The following is a 22,135-nucleotide window of genomic DNA, read 5'->3' on the forward strand; positions in this document are numbered from 1 at the left end:
AGAATGCAGTTGGCAATGCTTTTTTTGTCAATGAATTAATATATTTGTTGCCTAATCTATGGAGCTCCAGTTCTTGTGTGTGTGCATTACATAGATCCTTTGTAATGCAGCACTTTGTGTGTGTGCTCACGTTCTCCCGTTGCTCAGCTTTATTCAGTGATTGATACACGGGCACAGCCGTTGAAAGGTCATTGATTAACACTTTGAATGAGCGCTCCATCTGACATGCACACAGAAGGTCGGGACCATAGGTGCAGACCTCTGTAGGGTGTCACACTGACAGTGCAGAGCACACGCAGTGGCAGGCCTGCTGTAAATTGTAAGCCATGAAAGCATTAGCCAGGTGCTCGAGCCTCTCCTGCTGGACAAGGCTCTCTCCAGCGGAGACCATCCAATCTGCTCACTCTGCGATGAACTGCCTCCTCATGCCTCGCCTCTCTATCTCTCCCCATCGGTCCCCTCCCCGAGGAACCTTCTGAACACAAATCACTCTCTAAACGTCCACAAAAGATCTCGTCTGTCTCTGTAAAGGCAGTTAGTTATGGCAGCAATCAGGTAAGCTATGCCTACAGCTCCAGAGCACACAATTAAAACAACTCTGCGGGGCTTTGGCTGACTTAATGATTTCTGCTTCTGCTTTATGGTGGGTCCCCTCCATCTGTCAGAGGGAAATGAGGGGCTCCTAGTCATTGTTGGCTAAAATAAATGGCTTATACCGCAGTTGGAACTGTAGCAGCATGTTGCCACTTGCTTTCAAAAGGTTGGAGAAAAACACCTTGTGTTGTTTCTGCAGAAAAATAAATGACATGTTCCAGAAATTAGTTTTAAACCTACATTAAGTAATGTAATATCAAAGCAAATGATTAATGCTGAACCTATAGAGAATTATCAACCAATTCTGCAGCTTTACACAGATATAAGCCTCACTGTTTTACTTCTCTAGACCACAATAGGACTAAATGAGTATAACCTTTGTTAAGCACCCAAAAAATATGTATCGTACAATAGTGCAGTACAATACTGGAGAGTACCAGCATAAGATGGACACTATTTGGTGAATTAAGCCATGTTAAAAATGTTTTAATTAGAGTAGCGAGAAATGAGCCCAGTTTAAGGGCCATGTTGCTCTCTATCTGCACCCAATAGTGCTGCGCAATTCTGAAAAAATATTCTGTATTCCTAACATGGACTGTAAATAAAACATCTCAAGGTGGTTGGCCGCTTTGGGTGACACATGGTTGCCCTCACAGGTGCATTCAGCCCGCCTCAACTCACCCCCAGTTTACCTCTCTGCCCCTTGGTTTAGCCAGGAGTTAGGAGGACACTGTCATGATGGGAGCCCCCCACATTGGGCTTCATCTTTGCTCTTCAGAAACCTATAGGTGACGCCACAGATAGCAATATTTAACACATTCTTCAGAAACACAACAAACTCTTTGACTTAAACTACTTTTTACAGCAATCCTGTAGCATCAGCTGCTCAAACTTCAGCCTCCAAAATAACTACAGAACTCCACCAATTCTATGGCATGATGAGGGATTTTCAGGTAGTTTTCAGGGACCTCTTGATAGTTGCATCATCCGCTGCAACTATGGCAAAACTTTAGAGAAGTATGTGGTTTTAATTGTCTCATCATCATATTTCTTTATTTTGAGTGATTTTTTTGTTGTTTTCTCCTCCATAGCTTTTCATTTCACCCTGTTAACTTTTCTATTTCTCATATGTCATAAGCACAGCCAATATCTGATATTATTAGTTCGTCATGCACAGTTTGTCAACTGCCATGTCGCACAAAATATAAATTGGCAAATTAAGCTTTTCACACAATAAATATAGCTTTAATTAACATCAGATGTTTGGCAGGTGTTTTTAATTAATTAATTAATTTTGAATGAATAGTTTTATGATTTTGCCTAAATCTTTGCAAGACCAATGTAACAACTCCTCCAAGCAGCAGGATAATGAGCGACCTCTCAGTTGGCCTGACAGGTCTGCTTACTGCCCCAAAAGGTAAAAATAAACACGCACAGCGACAAATGTGTTACATTTTATGCATCACGTCTTGAACAAACTCCCAGAAAACTTAATACAACTCTCACTCCTTTTAAATTAAGACTTCCTAAGAATTCTTCAGAAGTTAAGAATGAAGAAGTTAAAGTTGACACAATTTATTCATATCTTGCACTGCACTGTTATTTTGGTTTGATTTGTCTTATTCAATTTTAGCCTTTTTTCATCTTTTATTTTGCATTGTTCTGTTTTAAAATCCTTTACATGTGTGGATTTTTCCATTGTCTATTTCTATTGTCTTTCTTTTCCTTTATGTCTTGAAGCCCTTTGTCTTAAAGCACTTTACTTTGCCTTATTGTTACAAGACGCTGTAGAAATGAACTTGCTTTGCCTTGTCATGCCTGTACAGAGTGAGTCGTGTGATGTCATCGTTTGATGCAGCCAAGGGAGAAATTACAAACGGATCTACCTGTTAGTTCAAACAGCACAACTTTGGTCATGTATGACTCACAATTAATCATGCATCCCCACCAACTCAAAGAAAAAAAAACACTTGATCTGATGAACTTGAATTGTTTAATGAGCATGAATAAAGAAAAAAAAAATATATATGATGTTCTGGACAGAGAATGTGGTGGTCGGCAGTGGGGGCGGGGCATTTTGGAGAACTATCATTAAACCACTGGCTCATTTACATGGAACTCACAGACACAAGCCTTTGGGGAAGTCTTTAGCAGTGGGCACATGGGAAGGCAATGAATATTTATTTCCCCCTGTGTGTGGCTGGAGAGGAGGAGGGGTAAGCCACTACCTAACACAGCCCCACTATGTGAATTCCCCGCTCTTCTACTGAGGCTACTTCTCTGGCCCGATGTTGCAAACCTGTGGTCTGAGCAGTTTTCCGTGCTGCTTATCTCCCCCACAGCACTTCCCCTTCTAAATCTACTCTAAATCACATGAGACTTTTGCCTCACCGCTCCTGAGTATGTCATTTTGCTCTCCTCCTCCATTCAACCCCCCCGAGCCCCCACATCCCCAGAGTTTTTCCTCTCAGCTTATATCTCTCTCTGTCAGTTTCTTTCTCACTTTGTCTTCCCTTTGCTTCCCTCCTACAGTCAGTAGCCCTTCATTTTCTCCTCAGCAAGGGGTTGAATTTCTTTCTGTGTGTGCCTGGGCTCACACTTGGATTTCTCCGTATGAAGTCCTCACTTGATTGCTCTTAGTTTTGTACCCTGTGTAATTTTGGGGTGAATATATATATATAAATATATATATATATATATATATATATATATATATATATATATATATATATATATGCACCATAAGACTAAGGTGTTTGTATATTACCTTTTAGTTCTCATTTGGGAGTTAAATGTCAAAGCATTGTTTAGTTCACTGCAGTGGCAGGCAGCAGATGTTGTGCCATACCTGTCGCATTAATATGCAGTCTGGCAATCCAGAGAAGGCATCATGGCTTATTATTGAGTGATGCTCTTAGTTATACTGTTAGCATAGTAAGCAGTGTCAACATTGCGTATTACTACAATCAACAACATGCTGTCACTACTTATGTCTGCCGCCCCACTAATTATATAATTAGTGACAGTATGCTAAATTTACTGTGTAGGCATTTTGTTAGTTCCTTCATGCATACACCCTAATGCACATACAATAAGCATTTTCTTTTGTATGGAATAGATATACAACTCTTTCCAGCCTTGTCACAGCTTTTTCCCTCTTTTTCCATTAAACATTGTTACTCTGGCCATTAATGTGAATGTCAGCGGTAATAGCTCAAACTGTGTAATATTACAGAGCACTTCTCTTTCCTGCAGTTTCTTGACGTTTACAGACCATGGAGACTCCCTGCGTAAAAGTCCCGCAGAAGTCTGACCGCAGTGTGACCATTGATTTAATGTTCTCGGCGGTCTGATTCACAAATGGCTGCACAGTACCTGAAGTGGTCATATCCGGTAAAATGAAATACCAGCCACACTGGACTCCACAACCATTAGCCACTAATCAAAAAGCAATAAATTACTCATCAAATGAAAGAGTAAAAAATATTGCTGCTCATTTTTGAGAAGCACAGCCAATTTAAAAAATGCCTGTTCAGAACAAGCTGAGTGCTTTGCCTTATGTGGTGCCGCTTGCAGCTTTCTCAAAAATCGCTCTTCCAAAAAATGTAGAGCAATACATCTGCCATGACATTGTTGCATCCCCTAGCAGCACTAGAATATATGCTTATTTGCTAACAACTTTTTAGGACCAGGCTATTTCCAGGAACAAAAGTGTCCGTTCCAAACTTATTGAAGTGGGCGGATTTAAAGGCAATTCGAGTTTCCTGCCATGTAACATTTCCATACTCCAGTCTCTTTTTCTTCATCTCTTTTTGAATGTATTGTCATGAGCAGCAGAAAGCAAGCTGTACCCAGCATGCAGTTCAGCAGTATACACGGCTAATAAATATGTCCAATAGGTCTCAAGAGCTCGCAGTCAACCCTGCATTTCCTTGAGCCCTCAGCCATACATTCGCCCTTTTTTTTCCTCAATTGAATGAATTGAGGAAAAAAGGACTAAGAGAAAAAGACTTCTTCCATTTTATTAGATTCAAAGGAAGACAACAACTCAACCCTGTGCTCTCCATCAGCTCTTCCTGACATCTAGAGGAAAACAGCATTTATCATATTTAGAGAAAACAAATTCATCCATATCGTATTTCCCATTCAGACAGTGCTGTAATTCTCACATAATTAGGCAGATGACATGCTTTCAGAGCATACAGCTCTTTTATTGGCAGCCTTCTTGCAACTCTTGTCTTGCCAGACGTATATACAAGTGATGGAGGTGCTTGCTGCCTACTCATCTGTACTCATTGCCAGGCATTTAAAGGGTTAGCAGTAAACCTACAGTGTGCTCTCCCACACACTGTCGTTGTGCTTCACTGCAAACATGCATTAAAAAAAGCAAACCTCAGCCCTCTCTATTGCATTCTATTTATCAATCCATCTATCATTCTTCTCTTCTCTCCATCTTCTGAACCACAGCTATAAGGTACGCAGCACTTTCATACTTTTGAAGGGCATGATTGATTTTCAGCCACAGGTTTGAATCTGCTGCCCTCAGTCTTGAACCTCTAAGCACCGAGAGCGCACTGACCTTTAACTTGTCTCCACTAAGTAGGCAGGCATCACTTGGCTGTCTAAAAGGCGCCAAGTCACACTCATTGCACACATCCCACATATCAGCTAAAGGTCGGTGCTGAATGCCAGTGAAGAAAAGCAGTATGACCTATTATTAAAGGCTTCCTTTCAAGATAATTACCAGTATCTATAAAGAATATGTAAGAATGCAAAGCTAAACAGGTGCGTGCTGCAAAATAATTATCTTGTTTTTATTTACATTTGTTATGTGCTTGAACAGCTATTTCCAGCTAGAACGGTCAACAGGTGCATTATCCGACACTACAATGCGTGATGGTGAAGCAGGACATTATTGCATGAGATGTTGTGTAACCTCTCTGTACAATTAAAAGAGCTCCTTTTACATCTGACATGCCTGCTCCCACCGATGCTTAATTTTTGTGACATGCAAGATTTTTTTTCTCGATCGTTTCTCTCACTTTTACAGTACAGGGGATGATAAGCAGCACAACAGATGGAATGTGAAGGACAAGTGCAGTTTCAATGTCCATGTAAAACACATTACTTAACAGTAGACAAGGCAAAATAGAGCAGCTCTCTGTGGCCTCATACGAACTGAGCTCCAACTCAGAAATCGAGCTAGACATGAGTAATAAACACACTGAGAGAAGTGTGAGTAAAGGGAAACATTTAAACCCGTCTGGCCACTGAACATAAAAGAGGGGATGAAGGAACATATTAAATTAAAGGGATATCATTAAGATAATTTTATTAATATCAACCCAAAATATGACTTTGATCTGTGTGATTTAAAGGAACAGTTAACCCCCATTTCACAGCTGTAGATATAGCTGGTTTTTGGTTAACATTCTGTCAAATTTTCACAGTAACCAGTAATAGCCTATAAATTATCACGTTATGTTTCCACTTAATTAACTGGTGTGAAAGTAGAGTCTAACTTCTTATCTTTAAAACCACACATCATTTTAACCATGTACCATGGATTTACCAGAGTCGACAAAAGGACACTACCGCCACTGAATTAGCTGTGTGCTATCTTTGTCACGAATCGGTCACTTCCACAACATCCGCTGCTGTTTAACATACTAAATTAAAGGGATATCATTAAGATTATTTTTTTAATTTCAACCCAAAATATGACTTTACTGTGTGATTTAAAGAGACAGTTAACCCCCATTTTCTCGGTTATAGTGATATAGTGTCACTGTACCACCAGTCAGCCAAATTTTGCCTAAAATTATATTAAAAATGTCACATTAACTACTAATATAAATTATTATGTTATTTTTTCACTTAGTTAACTGGTGTGAAACTAAAGTCTAACTTCTTATCTTTCAAACCGCATATCGTTTTAACCATGTACGTTAGCCATGGATTTACCAGAGTCGACAAAAGGAGGCTAACAGCGGTGAATTAGCTGTGTGCTATTTTTGTCACAAATCAGTCACTTCCATCTCTTTGCTGTAAAACAACGGCTGCTGCTGTTTAACATAATAAATTAAAAGGATAAATAAGATTATCTTTTTAATTTCAACCCAAAGTATGACTTTGCTCTGTTCATTTTAAAAAGACAGTTAACTCCCATTTTCTCGGCTGTAGAGATATAGCGTCACTGTACCACCAGTCAGCCATCTTTTGGCTAACATTCTATCAAAATTTGACATAACTACTAATATAAATTATCTTGATATGAAACTAGAGTGTTACATCTTATCTTTCAAACCGTACATTGTTTTAACCATGTACGTTAGCCATGGGTTTACCAGAGTCGGCAAAAGGACGTTAACGGCGGTGAATTAGCCATGTGCTATCTTTATCACGAATCGGTCACTTCCATCTCTTTGCTGTAAAACAATGATCGCTGCTGTTTTTTTTTCAGGTGGAATTGGATGTTTCCAGGGAAGCCAAATAAATATCATCAAACATAGTTATCAACACACCCGGACCGTACTTCCATCCTTCATATCAAAATCTAGTACAATAAAAATACAGATACACTTTTCATCAGAGTTACTTTTTATATTGTAATTAGACATGTAAATCTCCATGTACACGAATGAAATTTCACATGTGGATTATTAAACATGTATAAATCAATTACTACTTACATTGTTGGTGTAGAAACATCCGGAAAGTGCGACATTGCGGATGTGGCCGAATAGGAACAAAAGTCACAGAGGCCGACTGGTGAAATAGTTACAGTACATACATATATGTATAGTTCGACAGTAAGGTCTGTGGATTATCTTCGGTACCGTAGTAAAGAGACATGTGACTGGCCCTTTACTGAAAACATTCAGAAGGATGTTCTGTTATTTGCGGTAGCCAGTCCAACACACAGTTTCTGTTTCTGATATTTCCTGCAGCATTCTGTTAGTTGGAGAGGTACTTGTGTATTTCTGTGGGTCAGGCTTCCAGGTGTTGCTGTGGTGGAATAGAGGATTTGAGCAAGAGCAGCAATTTGACAGTAAAACATGCAGGATGGCATCAGTACCTACATGGCGCTGTGTGATATCACATTGCAAGCCTGAATAGCTGGGCCAGATTGGACAACACAGTCATCCACTAGCGTCCAAACATTCCCTGGCCGGGTCTCCTCTTGTGTGCTAAATGACCCAGTGGATGATATGTGGAGTGATGTCCTGTGGGCTGACATGGTTAAGCTGGCACGGAGTGGTAGCACTGTCTGGCTGCACAGTAAATGTTGTTTCTCCAGCTTTGCTAATGTCTTCCATCTTGCCCTCCAGAAGATATTTTTGATTGAAGCCCCTTTCTTTCTCGTGGAGAAATGGCTCACTGTGAATACAAAAGAAAGTCTGGGTCTGGTGTGGCAAGATAAGTGATCAGAGGAATAGCTCAGGGAGGAACATGATCAGACGAGGGGTTGTAAACATTTTTTTTTCTTGTTTTATAGAACACGCTGGTTTAATGTGAATACTTGCTGAAGCATTACTTCATGTCAGAGGTGTTGGATTTCTGAGATGTTTTTGAGCACCAGAGCATTTTTTATTTTTTTTCAAAATCCTCTTAGCAAGTATGAGTCAGCAGCTCATAAACATTTGCGCTAATATCTGCTAGTGTTGAATTTGGTTTACAACTGAGAGAGCATTTGCTGGAGGAGGTGATGAATTGTTAATTTGTACACAATGTGAGGAATTTGAGGAAGCCTCCTCTGGTATGGATAAAACATGTAATAATAGTTTTGAGTTGAAGTAGCTGGGGATAATGCTGTGTATAAAAGCTGCAGGGCTTATTTAGCATAAGCTGTACGATGCTGTCAAACTGTAAGGACAAATTTACACTACAATAATGCGTAAGAAAAATTCCACTTTTTTAATGAACATTTGATGCAGAATGATTTTGAAAATGCTCTCCGTCTCCTTTAACAACAGGGCCATTGCCTAGGTGTCTTAACAATTATGAGAGATCTCAAAATACAATGCCTATTTTAATTTCTTTTTAAAAAGACACAATTTCAATAGACACTGAAATAAGTTACACATCTCAATTAAACTCTTCTTCATATACCACAATTTAACTTGTCATTCACCAGTTAAGTTATGCAAACAAACTGTAGCTTCCTGTCAGATTCAATTAGTGAAATGGATTATTAATGACATAGATAGCAGTGTGATTATCAGCAGCTGGCAATGTGGATAATGACTTACTCACTATTGTACTGTTTATTGTCTTTAGATAAAGATAGAAGGTTTTAAATAGGCAACCAGCGTGCAATCAGTTTTTTTTGTCTTTTCAGAAGCTAAAAATGAAAGATCTAACAGTAAACCTACGTATATGTTACTGGAGAGGACATGGCAATGAGAGAACACTATGTTTGATATTAATACTGAATCAACTGACTCCTGGGCTGTGAAAGAGTGGGTAGTACTGCTGATCCCACTGAGAAGCAAAATTCCATTAGCCAATCAGTCTTTAGAGTTGGTAACCAAAAAAAATAATAAGACCAATATTTATATCATCAGAAATAGCAGAACACTCAGCAATTTTCATCTTGTTACTTTGCCATGCAGGAATGCCTTATTTTGGCATTTTTCTAGACACAGCAGTTGGGACAAATTTGAGTGCAACATCATCAAGGGATGGCTTGATAGAATTTTGGGTGTTGTTTGTAATTGGTTATTTATATGAATTTGCACGTCCTCGTCCTCCTCCATCCAATCAATGTGCTTTGCTCTGAGCAACCCGAGTCTTCCATGCCTGCAACCAGCTGCATGCCAAGACAAGTGGCTCTGTTGTCAGACAAGAATGCCTTTTAGTGCTGGAAATCCTACATTATATTTTTCTTTTGAAATCAGAAAAGCTCTAACATTACTGTATGCTGTTAAGCTTGGATATGAGAGGTGGATTTTTTTTAAAGACTTTCATGTTTTATAGCTCAGTAATAAAACATTTTTTGGGGGGAGTAATCAAATATAATCAGCTACATTACTTTAAAGAAGCAATTAAGATAGTTACATTACTCATTACATTTAATAGGGTAAAAACGTATTTGTAACCTATTCCGTTTCAAAAGAAACTTTGCCAACACTATTTGTATAATGAGTAATTGTGAGTTCACATGAAGCAAAAAAACATATTTCACCTATGCATGTTGCTTTCTGGTTATGCAGGCATGTTTGCTTTAATGTGACGATGTTTCAGTTGAAATATCTGCCTTTAGATTTCTGCCACCACCACAATATATTTGAAAAAACTCTTCAGTGGAAACATTGTCCCTGCTTCTTTGGATGGTCCAAAGTTTAAATCAAAGCTATCTGGGGGTTTTTGGTGCAAAATGAACAGGTTCATGTGCAGGTTTAAAACTAAAAAATAATAAACAATATAAAGAGCTTATAATGTGCCATAATGCTGTTAGACCTTCATCCACCATCACACTCTACTCTATATTACAGTGTCAAAGGATTTTTTTTTTCTACGTTTAAATAGCAGTTTTGTATTTTAGTGGGCAGCACAGAGCTCTTGTGGGGGCTTTGTGCTCATGCATCCTTTATATAGTGTTAGCACAATTTAACCTACTCTGTGACAGACAACACTAATGCAGTAACCTTTATGCAGCTCTGCTTTTGTGGATCACAGTTTTTTATGTATAATACCAGTGTATTTTATATATTCTGAATAGAGTTGACTCTTGACAAATGGAATAGCTCAGTTATACCCTTGGCATTAGACCTTGCACTATTTCCCAAAACCTTTTGAATATCTTGAGAGGTTTTCAGAATCTCGTAATAGCTCTTTTTATCTCAGTTTCTTGTTTACCTTTCTCTCCCCCACTTCTCCGCCCTGCTTCGGCCTTGCCAAACATAGCCTATAATCTTTAAAGTTCACTCTTCAGTCAATAACACACTCTAAGATAATATTGCATCAAATGAGGGGTGTTAGCGCTCTTTATCTCAGCTTGAACTTTGAATTCAATGGACTGCAATGTTGGCAAAAAGGAAGACGTTGAAAATTACATTTACAGTAGCACAAATATCTTTAAGGAATCATTTGCATTTTGATGCTGTACAATTGTATTGTATTAACAGATGCTGTCCTGGATTGTTACAATACATTTTCCAACATCTGAAAGTGGAATGACAAGATTAAATGCAATACCTACGTCATTTTGAATAGATAAACTAATTAATTTTGAAAATCCATGTTAAGATTCAGGTTAAAAGGCTATTTCCTGTGAAAATCATGCTGTGTGACTGAGCTGACTTTGCCTTGGCTGTCAACATCACTTAGAACTGTGGTTTTAATGGGGAACACAAGCTCCGGATCCACAGCAATGTTTTTCCGTTTTGTCTGCTTATGTTCGAGGAGGAGCTGAAATGCATTCCCTATGTGTAATTTATTTCAAGTCGGAGGAGTTTCTGTTTGTCGCTCTCCCAATGTGCTCCCAGGCAGGAGCAAACAACTTAACACCAGGGTGACATAACAGCTAACTAACAAACTCTCAAGCACATATCCACCTCAACAGTCATCGAATTAGGGCTGATTCATAATTGCTGAGAGAAATGTGCAGAGTAATAACACCTCACACAGAAATGTGCTGCAACAATAAGCATCTGAACACTGTTTTTAAGATGTTTGCTAGCAAACATTCCAGTTTAATGACTCACGTCTGCCTCTGTTGTTGTTTAAAATCGTTATGCAGCGTTGAATTTACACAGCCACTAGAAGAACACTGACTTCAGCAGAGACTTGCACCCAGCCAGGTCACTCCTCGTATCTCTCTGCATGTCCATCCCTGCTTGTTCACTCGGTGATGCAAAGCTTAAGTAGAGAGGGAAGGCAATGTAGAAAGAGAGCCAACGAGGTAACAGAGGCCCCTGTGGCGCACGACAAGGTTTATACGCCTCTGCCTTGTCTCGTAAGCATCACTCCGCCATTGGCCCTGGGGCAGAGTGCTCGCTGACACCTGTGTGCCGCCCGCGCTTCTCAGTGGCGTGTCATTCACCCTCTCTCATGTTGACACCAGGACTCTCTGCTGCTGCCTGTAGACATGTCAGCATCTTCCCTGTCTCTTTATCTCTCTGTCTCTCTCTCTCTCTCTCTGGATAGGATTTTTCCTCATCTGAATATGAAAGGAATGAAAAGTGTCTTTGGCCCCGCTCAGTAGTACATGCTATTGCTTTATGCATAATTGACTCTTTTAATTCGCCTACTCTTTGTCTCCTGGAAACACAACTTATTTACCTTCTCTGGTATGTTCAAGTCTCCCAGCATGTATCTCCCCCCTTAAAATGATCAGATTTTATTAGAGCGCTTGTGCTCAAGTAGCTGTTTTCGATCGTCATTCCTCTATGACATTTGCCTACAGTAGATATTTCGGTCTGTTTTCCTTCAGTCTGCCTTTCTATCTGTCTATCTACCAAACAGTATCTACTGTATCTAACCTTCCTGTCATCTTTTCTGTGTACATGCGGATACACCTTAATAATAATCTGCACACTTCATACACCTTCACACCCCCTTGGCATTTCTCAGCAGCTTACAACCCTCAGGCAGAGCCACTTTGTAGGGAAGTGATAACATGTCAGCTCTGCCTCTTCCTGGCAATCACACCGTGCAGCCCGGTGCTAGCTCCGTGTAGCCTTTCATACCCCACTCACACTCAAAGAATAAACTGAGAAAAACCTATGAATGGGTCAGCACAGGTTATCCAGCCTTGCTTCAGAGTTTTACCAAAGCTGCGTGTTTTGAAATGCTTGGCAAGATGCCAAGCACCTCTGCAGAAAGTCATTGAGCTACTTGAACAAGTAGACTTCTTCTTAAAGGTGCAGTGTTCGATTCTGGAGGTTATTCATTTGTTGGCTCAGTAGAAGTACAGAAAAACTACTGGCCCAATTGTTATTAACCTGGCTATTTGTATCCTAATGAACTAAGCCTAGCAAGCCCCTAACTTGGCAGTCTATGTGTTGCATTAGACATGAAGATGGAACTTTATGTATCTGGTGGGGTGTGTGGTTGACTCACCGCCTCCTCGGGTCACTCTGCTGAACTCCTCTCGGGTGCAGCTCCATCATTTCGGTCAGCCAGCCTGCTCTTCTTTGTGGTTGTTCAGTACTGGGCAGTCTTGCCTATGGCATGCTGTTTTCAATTCTGCTCCAAAACTATAATACATTTCCACAGGTTCACAGATAGTAGCTGAGTCAAAGGTCACAGACACACACATACATCACCCCCAAGTGTGACCTCAGTCTGACCTCCTGATACCTGCCTACCACACCTACTCTACATCTAAAAATAATAACCCAATAAAACTCTACCATAACATGATTTTATCAGCATATTTTGTCATATCGACAAAAGTTCAGTAGCTGCCGACTTCTACCTCAGGTTTCAAACCTGTCGAGGGGAACATCCTGACAGTGTAACATTACCTATTGTTAAATATTCTGTCATTTATTTCTGTAGTTCTCCAATCCCTTTGACTTCCTTCCAACATGGAGCACTTTGCTTTAGAAAGCCACATTAGCATCTAACTTGATGGCAGACTATTCACTATATGTGCTATGTTTTTGTCTGCTCAAGGTGAAGTTCTTTTTTGTAGTCCTGGGTAACATTTATTGTGAATAGGTGACTTGTTCTGCTCCATTCACCCAGCAATTTGTAGGATGAGTATGCTAATGATCAAATCTCATGAATGCAAACCTCCTCATGAACAGATGCTGTTCATGAGACCAATTTAAGTTTGTGCAGTCAAGAGAGTTTGGTAAATTTGGCTAGGAACACTCATATGAGTAAATCTCACAGTAAAGGTAAGAGAGGTCTAGGATACCAATACAACAATGATATTGCAAAAGGTTCATTGCCTTAAGCAAGGCTGAAAAAGTATTTTGGGGGCATTTTTGCCTTGACATTCAGCCAACACAACTGCTCCGGGCTACACATGAGGCTGACGCAACCTGGCCTGCTCATTCATTGGTGGACACAAATAAATCAGGTTTTTATTCATTCATTTGATCTTGATAAATCATTGAGGGAATGCCTCCTATTCAGTGATGTCAAAAGTAATTTAATCAGGAGAGACTTAATTTAATGTTAACAATATATTTATTACATGTTGAATGATAAAGTGAGCAGAGAGTCTTCTTAACTGAACTTCTGCTAAACTTCATTTGACGAGAAAAGAAACAACCAGACAACAACAAAACAGTTAAAAGCAGTTCAATTCAAGAGCAAAAAGATGTAATCATTGTTTAAAATTGACTGGACAATTGTGTTAAGTCTTAATGGTTGGTGTAAAATGTGTGCAGCACAAAAGCTAAACCCTGTTCCCCCAAGTTAAGTGTAATGTGCAGATACTGCAGCTTATAATAGCAATAGAGGTGATAAAGATGATCTTTGAATAACTGTTGCACACACTGACTAAATAAGGAAAAGATATAAACCCTCATTATTCACATCATCCACCTTGATATTTCTTGTATCAACACTGCAGCAGCCACTTAAAGGAATAATATGTAAAGGCCCCTACTCTGCTGAGCAGTGGCCTGTGCAGCAGGTACTTGAATTGTCACACTCCAGTTAAATCTGCGCTGTATCAGACACACTTCCACCTGAACTGCAGCCGCCAAGTAGCAAGAGAGTTATTAGTGCGTGTTGAAAACAGTCTCATCTGGCTAATGACAGCCACACCTTCAGGCTCTTAGTCTCCAGAACAGACAGATTGCTTTAAAAATTTTATTAAAAGTGAAGGGGCATACATTTAGTGTCAGCTATTGTGTCACCCCTGGATCCAATGAATGGCACATTTATATGACTGATTTAGAGTCACATGTTGAGCTGTGCTGCACCTCACTGTGCTCCCAAGCTCTCGCCTTTGTGTTTTTTGTCGGCCTGTTCCTGAGCCAACGGGTAATCTACTTATGTGAAGGCCACATTAATGAATTGGTTCCCATCACTGGGGAGCATGTTGTGGCTTAATGCTCCTGGATGCCACAGAGACAGCAATTATTCAGTGACAGGCCAACAGTACACCTAGAGGGAAATTGATCAGAAGTCATCTACTATTATCCCACACATTATTCACACGTCAATAACGGCACTGTGTATTTTTCATGAAAGGCTTTTTGAGCGCATGCGGTGCAGTTCACTGCAGCACGCTCTCAACAATATTACCTCTCAGGATGGTGTTTTATATCACCCTCTGTTCAGCAGAATGGCTGGGATTGACCACAGTTATTGTCATTCTGAGGTGTCCTTGGGGATTGTTTGTGTCCAGAGACACTAACTGTTGCCCCCAGAATGGCTAGATGGATCTTCTTTGCTCTTGTGTCCTTCAAGAACATTCTGTTAGCACCTTGTTTTTCTCTGAAACTTTAAGAGAGATAAACACATATTCTGTAGTGTCCCTTCCACACACTCAGAAACTCGAGAAGTTGCTGAGTGTGTGTTTTACAGCATAGACAGTGTCATCTATTGTCTGCTTATCTTTTCACTTCTTTGTTTCTGTGTGAATGAAGTTCTTCCCACATTTCATTGGTGCAATCTTCCTTTTGAAAACTCCCACAACCTGCAAACCTATAAAATAACAATCAACCCTGAAGGAAAGTTTGGCTGACCGTGTTTTTGTTTTTATTATTATTCATATGGTAAAATTTGTTGGAACTGAGGGGTCAAAAATGAAACCATTTAATAACACGATACAATACAAACATGGACTGGAGGCATCTAATCGCCTCCAGTCCATGTTTATAACTCGGACTGCCAAGATAACGTCTTCTCCCAAAAATACCCTGTAACTCCAACACTGACTGTATAATACAATCTGACTGTTGCAGATTATGCTGTGAGTATTACTCCCACAACGTTGTCACAGATTTCTTCCTGCTGCTGTGAATAATAGTCGAACTTTAAATGAAAACCGCAAAAAGAAGCAACCGTGCATGCACAAACGCGTACACACACACACCTCATATGCAGAGATGAGAGAATAAGTGAGAAAGCAGTCGCAGTATCACAAGAGGGGTGTCACAGTGAGATGACATTATCAGCTTAAATCAGCCCTCGCCGACACACCGCCAAGACAGGGTTCCCTGCTATTTATGGCAGCAGTAATTCCTGTGGAGAGTGATGACAATCATATCTGCTGGATATAATTACCCACTTTTACGCCTGATAGTCAAGCATAGTCATTAGCTGATACAAAGTCAGGGTTAAAGAAACATTCAAATCTGTTCATAAAACAGGCTGTGCTGGTTTAGTGTGAATATTATTTTTTAAACTGATAATAAAATATTCTGTGTGGCAGTAAAATTTGGGTGAAAAGGTATTCCAACTTGAGCATCTTATTCAGAATAACTGATGAATGAATGGATAAAAAGGGAGGTAGAAATCATTGTGGATTGTGGTTAGGGTTAAACCCTCTTAACCCCAAGCAGTTTCAGGGCATCTTTTGTTTGTATCACATTTTACTCACTGTGGCCTCGTTTCTCACTGCAATTTATCAGTCCTGCCCCTCTATGGGAACAGCACAATCATGGCTCGATGTAAGAAGGACTCAAAAATGTCTTTTGTGCTGTATAAAATACACAATTTATTTCACAAAAGCTGGAATAAAATTGAATCTATATATTGGTTTTAGTTTTTCCAAGTGCCTACAAGTGTTACATTATAGGGAACAATGTGGGCTTCACATGTTATACATATTGAACTATTTACCTCTACTTACAATCTATCCTGACCTCTCCTCTCTGTTCTGTGTAAACAGTATGCAGTACAGAATTGAATGTTTTTTTCAGGCACTGGTTAGTGCAAACAGTTTATTTTTTAGCTAATTTTGAAATCAAATATTTTAACTAAAGTGATTTTCATTTTTTTTTTAAACAATCATCAAAATATCTCTATTTTAAGCTTTGATTTAAATAGAAGCATTCATCAAACATGACCTGTTAAAGAACTGTTGGAACTTTGAAAATCCTACAATAATGTCTGTTTTAACAGTCAGTCATGACAAATGTTGTAACTTTACAAATGTGCTGGCAGTTTTCGGGGGTTCAGAGGTTTGAGCCAAAACTTGCTTTACCCGAACAACTTTCTCCAGCTCCCTCCTGGAGGAAAGCTCTCTGAGGGAAGATGAAAGATCTAATTATCCCATACTATGCAGGGTCTGCCCTGGTGTCTTCTCCCAGTGGGTCGTTTCCGAGCCCCCTGCCCTGAAGAAAGCAGTCGGGGGGGAATCCTCACTAAGAGCTCAAACAACCTCACTGCTTCCCCTCAATACAAAGGAGCAGCAGCTCAATACAGAGGTTTTCTTGAACCGCTGAACTACTCGCTTTATCACATAGAGGGAGACCAGCCACCCTGCAGAGAATCCTCATCTCAGCTGCTTCAATCTTCAATCTCATTCTCGCGGTCCCTACCCAAAGCTCCTCACCATACTTGAGAGTTGAAGCAAAGACTGAGCAGAAAAATGAGAGCTTTGCTTCATAGCTGCGCTCTCTGCTCACCACCACACTCAGACACAAAGCCGCTGTAGCCTTTTGAGTGTTCTTATCCTCACTGTGTAGTTATTATTGGATATGTGGGGAGATCTGGCATCAGTCCAGGCAGTTGTGGATTATTTATTTATGAGTCATATTTTTTCCAAAACTACATTGTGCTCCCTTAGAGGAAAATCGTTTATTTATTCATTTACCAGAGAGTAAAAAATAATGTGCTGTATTGTTATCTGGCGACTGGAGGGAAGTTAAAGTGACTGGTAAAACTACACAAATCAATGGGATGATAAACGGCTGCTGTTTAAAACAATTATTTAGGTGTTCAATGTTTTATTTTCTTTAACATATATCTCATTCAAAACATTGAAAAATATTGATAACAAGACTCTCACAATAACGGTGATTTTTTTTCTGCTAAGTAGATATATAGAGAACTGAAACTACTGAAGCTCAAAAGCTATGCTTCTGGCAGATAGTTCTTTCCAATATATTATCTGTTATTATAAGAATAAAAAAAGGTTAGGTCTGGATATTTTAATGCAAAAAGTGATAATTCAGTGATTGACATCATTCCCAACTTCTAACAGTGTAATGGGAAAATGTGGTGAAAGAATATGAAAAATCCCTGTGCAGTTTTCTGCATGATATCCACAACACAGCAGTTCATAATAACTGACAAAATCATTTTTTATACATTTCCGGGCAATTATTTGGATGAAAATGTGTGTAAAACAGCTTTGAATTTGATTTTTTAATAAACATTTAAGTCGAATAACAGAGCTTCTATGATAACCTTTGTATACATCTTAATCATTTTTAAACTGTACCTGTGAGGGAATATGAATCTTGATTAATCCCTCAAGTCATAATACTGTTTTGTGTTCTGTGTTTTCAGGTTTCCTCTGGTTAGTGAACTGGCTCCTTTTGGAACGCCAGTGGGAACTATTCTAGCGGCTGCTATCAATCAAACCATCTTCTACTCCATTGTGGCAGGAAATGAACTGGGTATGTGCGCCAAGTCATATACCATCCAGTCAATTAAGGTTACCATTGTTACAGCATTTTTTATTTCCAAACACTCCTACCAATCACACAATGGCAAATTACAACACAGACTCAGACACAGCTTGAAGTACAGCTCCCTTTTTTTTGTTCGTATCTATTTTTCTACATATAGCAAATATGCATTTTTGCCAGTGAATCAACCCTTTTATATTGAAAATTGCAGGATGCACGTCATAGTTATAGGTACAGTTGGTCTTGTAAATGGGTGGTTAGATGGTTTTGATATACTGTCGACAAGTAGAGCATAATAACACTCTGAGACAGTGGGAACAGAACACAGGTGCGAAATCAGCTCAGGTGTTAAAGACAAAACTAGGAGACATACATGTGAGCAGAGTGGAGTTGGAAGCTGTTAGTCAGTAACCCTTCCCTCCAGTCCTCCTGTAGTGGTCTATGTCATGTGTTAACATGACATTTCCTTTGTCAGTTATTCTCAGCTGTGTTCATTAGAATCCATGCAGTTTATGTGTGATTTCTGTATTGTTCATCAACTGCTCTGTAGTTTTTCAGTGCTGCCACAATAAACTGTTATTTTCATTTTTCCAAAGCATGTGTAATGATTCACGACTGTGCTGGCATCTGGATAATTGAACTCCACATTGTTCCAGGTTCTTTGTGTGAAAGTCACTAAAAAGACTATTGGGCTCTGTACTTAAGGACAAATTGAAGAAGTAGAACAAATGCATTCAGTTGTAATACCTGCAGATACGTGTTTAAACAGCATTGAACGGAAGACGTGTGGTGCCAAGAGTGCAAACAAAGCCAAACTATACAGCGCTGATGAAAACACTTGAGCAAAGCTAAGCTATGCAACTAATCAATGCTTCTGTCTGTTCTGTTACTTATGCCTTTGTTTTGTCTCATTTCCACTCACCTCATGTGCTCTGATTTTGTGTTTCTAGGCCATTTTCAGGTGAACAACAAGACAGGAGTCATCTCCACAGCCAAACCTCTGGACTATGAAAACGTGACCAGCTATGTCCTCCGGGTGCAGGCAGACTCCATGGTGATCGTCCTGTCCAACCTGCGTGTGCCTTCGAAAAGTAAGACATAGCATCCAGTAAATTGCTAAATGTGGAGTTGTGTTTTTGGATATCAGAGATTAAATTCTCTTTCATATGATTCCAGGTGTTGCATTCATTTTTAATCATAATAATCCCTCACTGTGACAGATTATGGTTGTTACCGTGGTTAAAAATTATATCACAGATTTTTAGTCCTATATTTATATCATGTTTACCTCACTTATGAGTTATTTCCCATTATATGTTTGTACATATGTGCGGTTTATTACATGCTTCTCCTTTGGATCAAAATCAGGAAAACATTATGTCACAGTCTTGCTTTTCTTCACTGCACTGACCCATTTGTATAAATAGTGGCACCTTTGCTGCAGCCTTTAGTATTCAGTTTCACTCTCTATTCAACAAAGAGCTGATTTTAAAATGAAAAATGAAATGGTATATTTGGTGGTTTTCTCTGGTCTGCTTTTTTCCTGACTATATGTTTGACCAGCACAGCATTTTTATCCATTCAGGCTAAGATGAGACATTGTAATATTTGAGTAACTATGTCGCAGTGCCAGCATTTATTCTCTATGCAATTGTGCAATCACTCATAACGTTAAAAATGTGATTAATATTTGACCAACCCTTCCTTTCACCCGCAGGGCGATAGCTCTTTGTCTAACTGTCACAGCTAGTAATGTAAAAAGTTAAATATGAACTTGTAGTTCTATTATATATATTATATCTGCATCTAAAATTTGACTTCCATCTGTCACTCATTGTGATTATTACAAAAAAAACTTTAAAATATAATTTATTCCTACATTCAAAGAAGCATATCATAAATCCTTAAAAACATTATGTCCAAATTCGTCCCAACGGTCCAAGGATCAGAAATAGCCCATTTGTTTTAATTTAGCCAGACTTCCCCTAAAACGAGGGTGTGTGACAAAACATTAATCATGGCAAATTATCAGCAAATGAAACCTCGGTGTGTTCCCATTCTGAAGGCCTTGTGTGCTCGAAACAAACCAGATCCTACAACATGCTGGCTAACAATGGTCACACTTAACGTTTGTTGTCACAGCCTCTTTCTGGCTGCATTATCAACTGACAAAAATACAGTGTTTTCTGTCTTTATTGTCTGGACTCTTAAGACTTGCACAAATAAGTATAATGGTGCATATTTCCAAAAGAATTTCTGATGTTGCACTCAGGAAAAAGTGATTGAAGAATTGAAGGGAGCTAGAAGGAGAGGTTCAGACTTACTCTTTCTCTTACCTGTCCAATTGCTGCTCAAAGCGGCCATGATTGTCAGATTGTTTGTTCCAGAAAGTTACATAAATTGTCAAATGTACCTGCTGCCGTCAGAAAGGAGCTTTGAGAGGCAGTTTAACCGTTCCAGAAGCACTTTGTTTGAAGCACCATGAGTCCTTCAGACTGCACTCTCTTTGTTGGCCATGCTTCAGTTGGAATATTATTAGACTTGTTTGTGGACAGTTAACTGACAAAAGTTTTGTGAAATAATGGATGAAGTGCTAACAACAAGTTGGGTTCATAGCTCACTCTTTATCCATTTGAGCTTTCAATGAATAATCAATGACCAACTTTAACTGCCTCTCTTCTTCTCACACTTCTCACATACTAATGATGGCAATTACAAGTTCCTAAAATCAAGCACACACACACACACACACACACACACACACACACATTCACGCACTTTCACTTCACTTACCTGATCGATGTAGAGGACTATCTCTCTTACACTAGGGGCAGAGCTTCCCTGGCACCTGCAGGCTGATATCCTCTTTTGGCAATGTAAAGAAACCGTTTCTTTCCTAACTTGTCTCACTTGTATCGCTGCACTGCAGATCAGGGCTCCAAGATGGAATATCTTCCGTCTCTTTATTGAGTTTAAATGATCAGAGAATTAGTGGGCTGATTTGTCAGATAGATTTATCTTAGCACTGTTGAGACCAGTGCACTTTATGTGGATGCACGTGGGTCTACCAGGCTCTGAGTCTGAAAGTGAAACCAACATGGAAGTGCCTTAAACCTGCATTCTTTCCAATAGCCAGCAGGGGAATAAGTCCAATTTGCATGAAAGTCTATGAAAAAACCTACTATACTACGACTCACTTGATTTATTCCATCAGTCAACATTTTCTGATGTTTTCAATCGCTACTTTCAAGTCTTATTCAATATAGCATGATGTTTAATTTGGTATGCTTTAGGGCGGGGCTACCTTGTGATTGACAAATTGCCACCACAGCACATTGTTTAATTTTGTCTCTGGATATCTACTTTGACCCTTTCACAGTGTGTTTTCAGTTAATGAAAGTCAATTGTAAAATTTTGGTCGTATGAAAATGTCTTGTGTAGTATTCAGTCGGACTCTTATGGAGTCAGATGTTCATTTTGAAGTATGGATGCCCCTCTGCTAATCAAGCTAGCTACCTAGCTAGCACTAGCATTAGCTGATATCATAGCATTCTCCCCAGCTCTACTCTCTTGTCCCTGACTGTTCTCATGAATGGTTCGTAGTAATTTCCATGAAAAGTAACACACCGTACAGACTGCAGGTGCATTAGGGCTGGCAGAAGGGGATCTAGACAACACAAACACAGGACTTTGACCCACAAAACTGGTGTCCATGTCCTGTTGGAACCTTCTTTATTGGAGTTCTACCTCACCGACATAGCTGTGTCTGGGATTTCTGTATGTTGTTCTTTTTTCCTTAACCCTTAATAAGCGGCTTTGTTGCCTCAACTTAGCCAAGTGGTTTTGGTGCCTGAACCTAACCAAGTAGTTCCATATCACAACTTTGCCACAAGTTTAAAACAAAATTGTTATTTTGTTGGATATCATTGGAACTGCTTTGATATGAGCTAAATGTGTGTAATGACACTGAGAGGCGGCTGTTCTTTCAA

The 22,135-nt window shown here is 39.4% G+C and overlaps 1 protein-coding gene across 1 annotated transcript in view; it reads left to right on the forward strand.

Annotated features, from left to right (window-relative positions):
• Window positions 1-22,135, forward strand: part of pcdh15a (protocadherin-related 15a) — a 264,071-nt gene that overhangs the window by 205,046 nt on the left and 36,890 nt on the right. Inside the window, exons 26-27 of the mRNA XM_059358970.1 lie at window positions 18,025-18,134; window positions 19,097-19,237. Coding sequence (XP_059214953.1) covers window positions 18,025-18,134; window positions 19,097-19,237 — 251 coding nt within the window. The remainder of the gene's footprint in view (window positions 1-18,024; window positions 18,135-19,096; window positions 19,238-22,135) is intronic.

Source organism: Centropristis striata, chromosome 20 (genome assembly GCF_030273125.1).
Source record: "Centropristis striata isolate RG_2023a ecotype Rhode Island chromosome 20, C.striata_1.0, whole genome shotgun sequence".
Lineage (NCBI taxonomy): Eukaryota > Metazoa > Chordata > Actinopteri > Perciformes > Serranidae > Centropristis > Centropristis striata.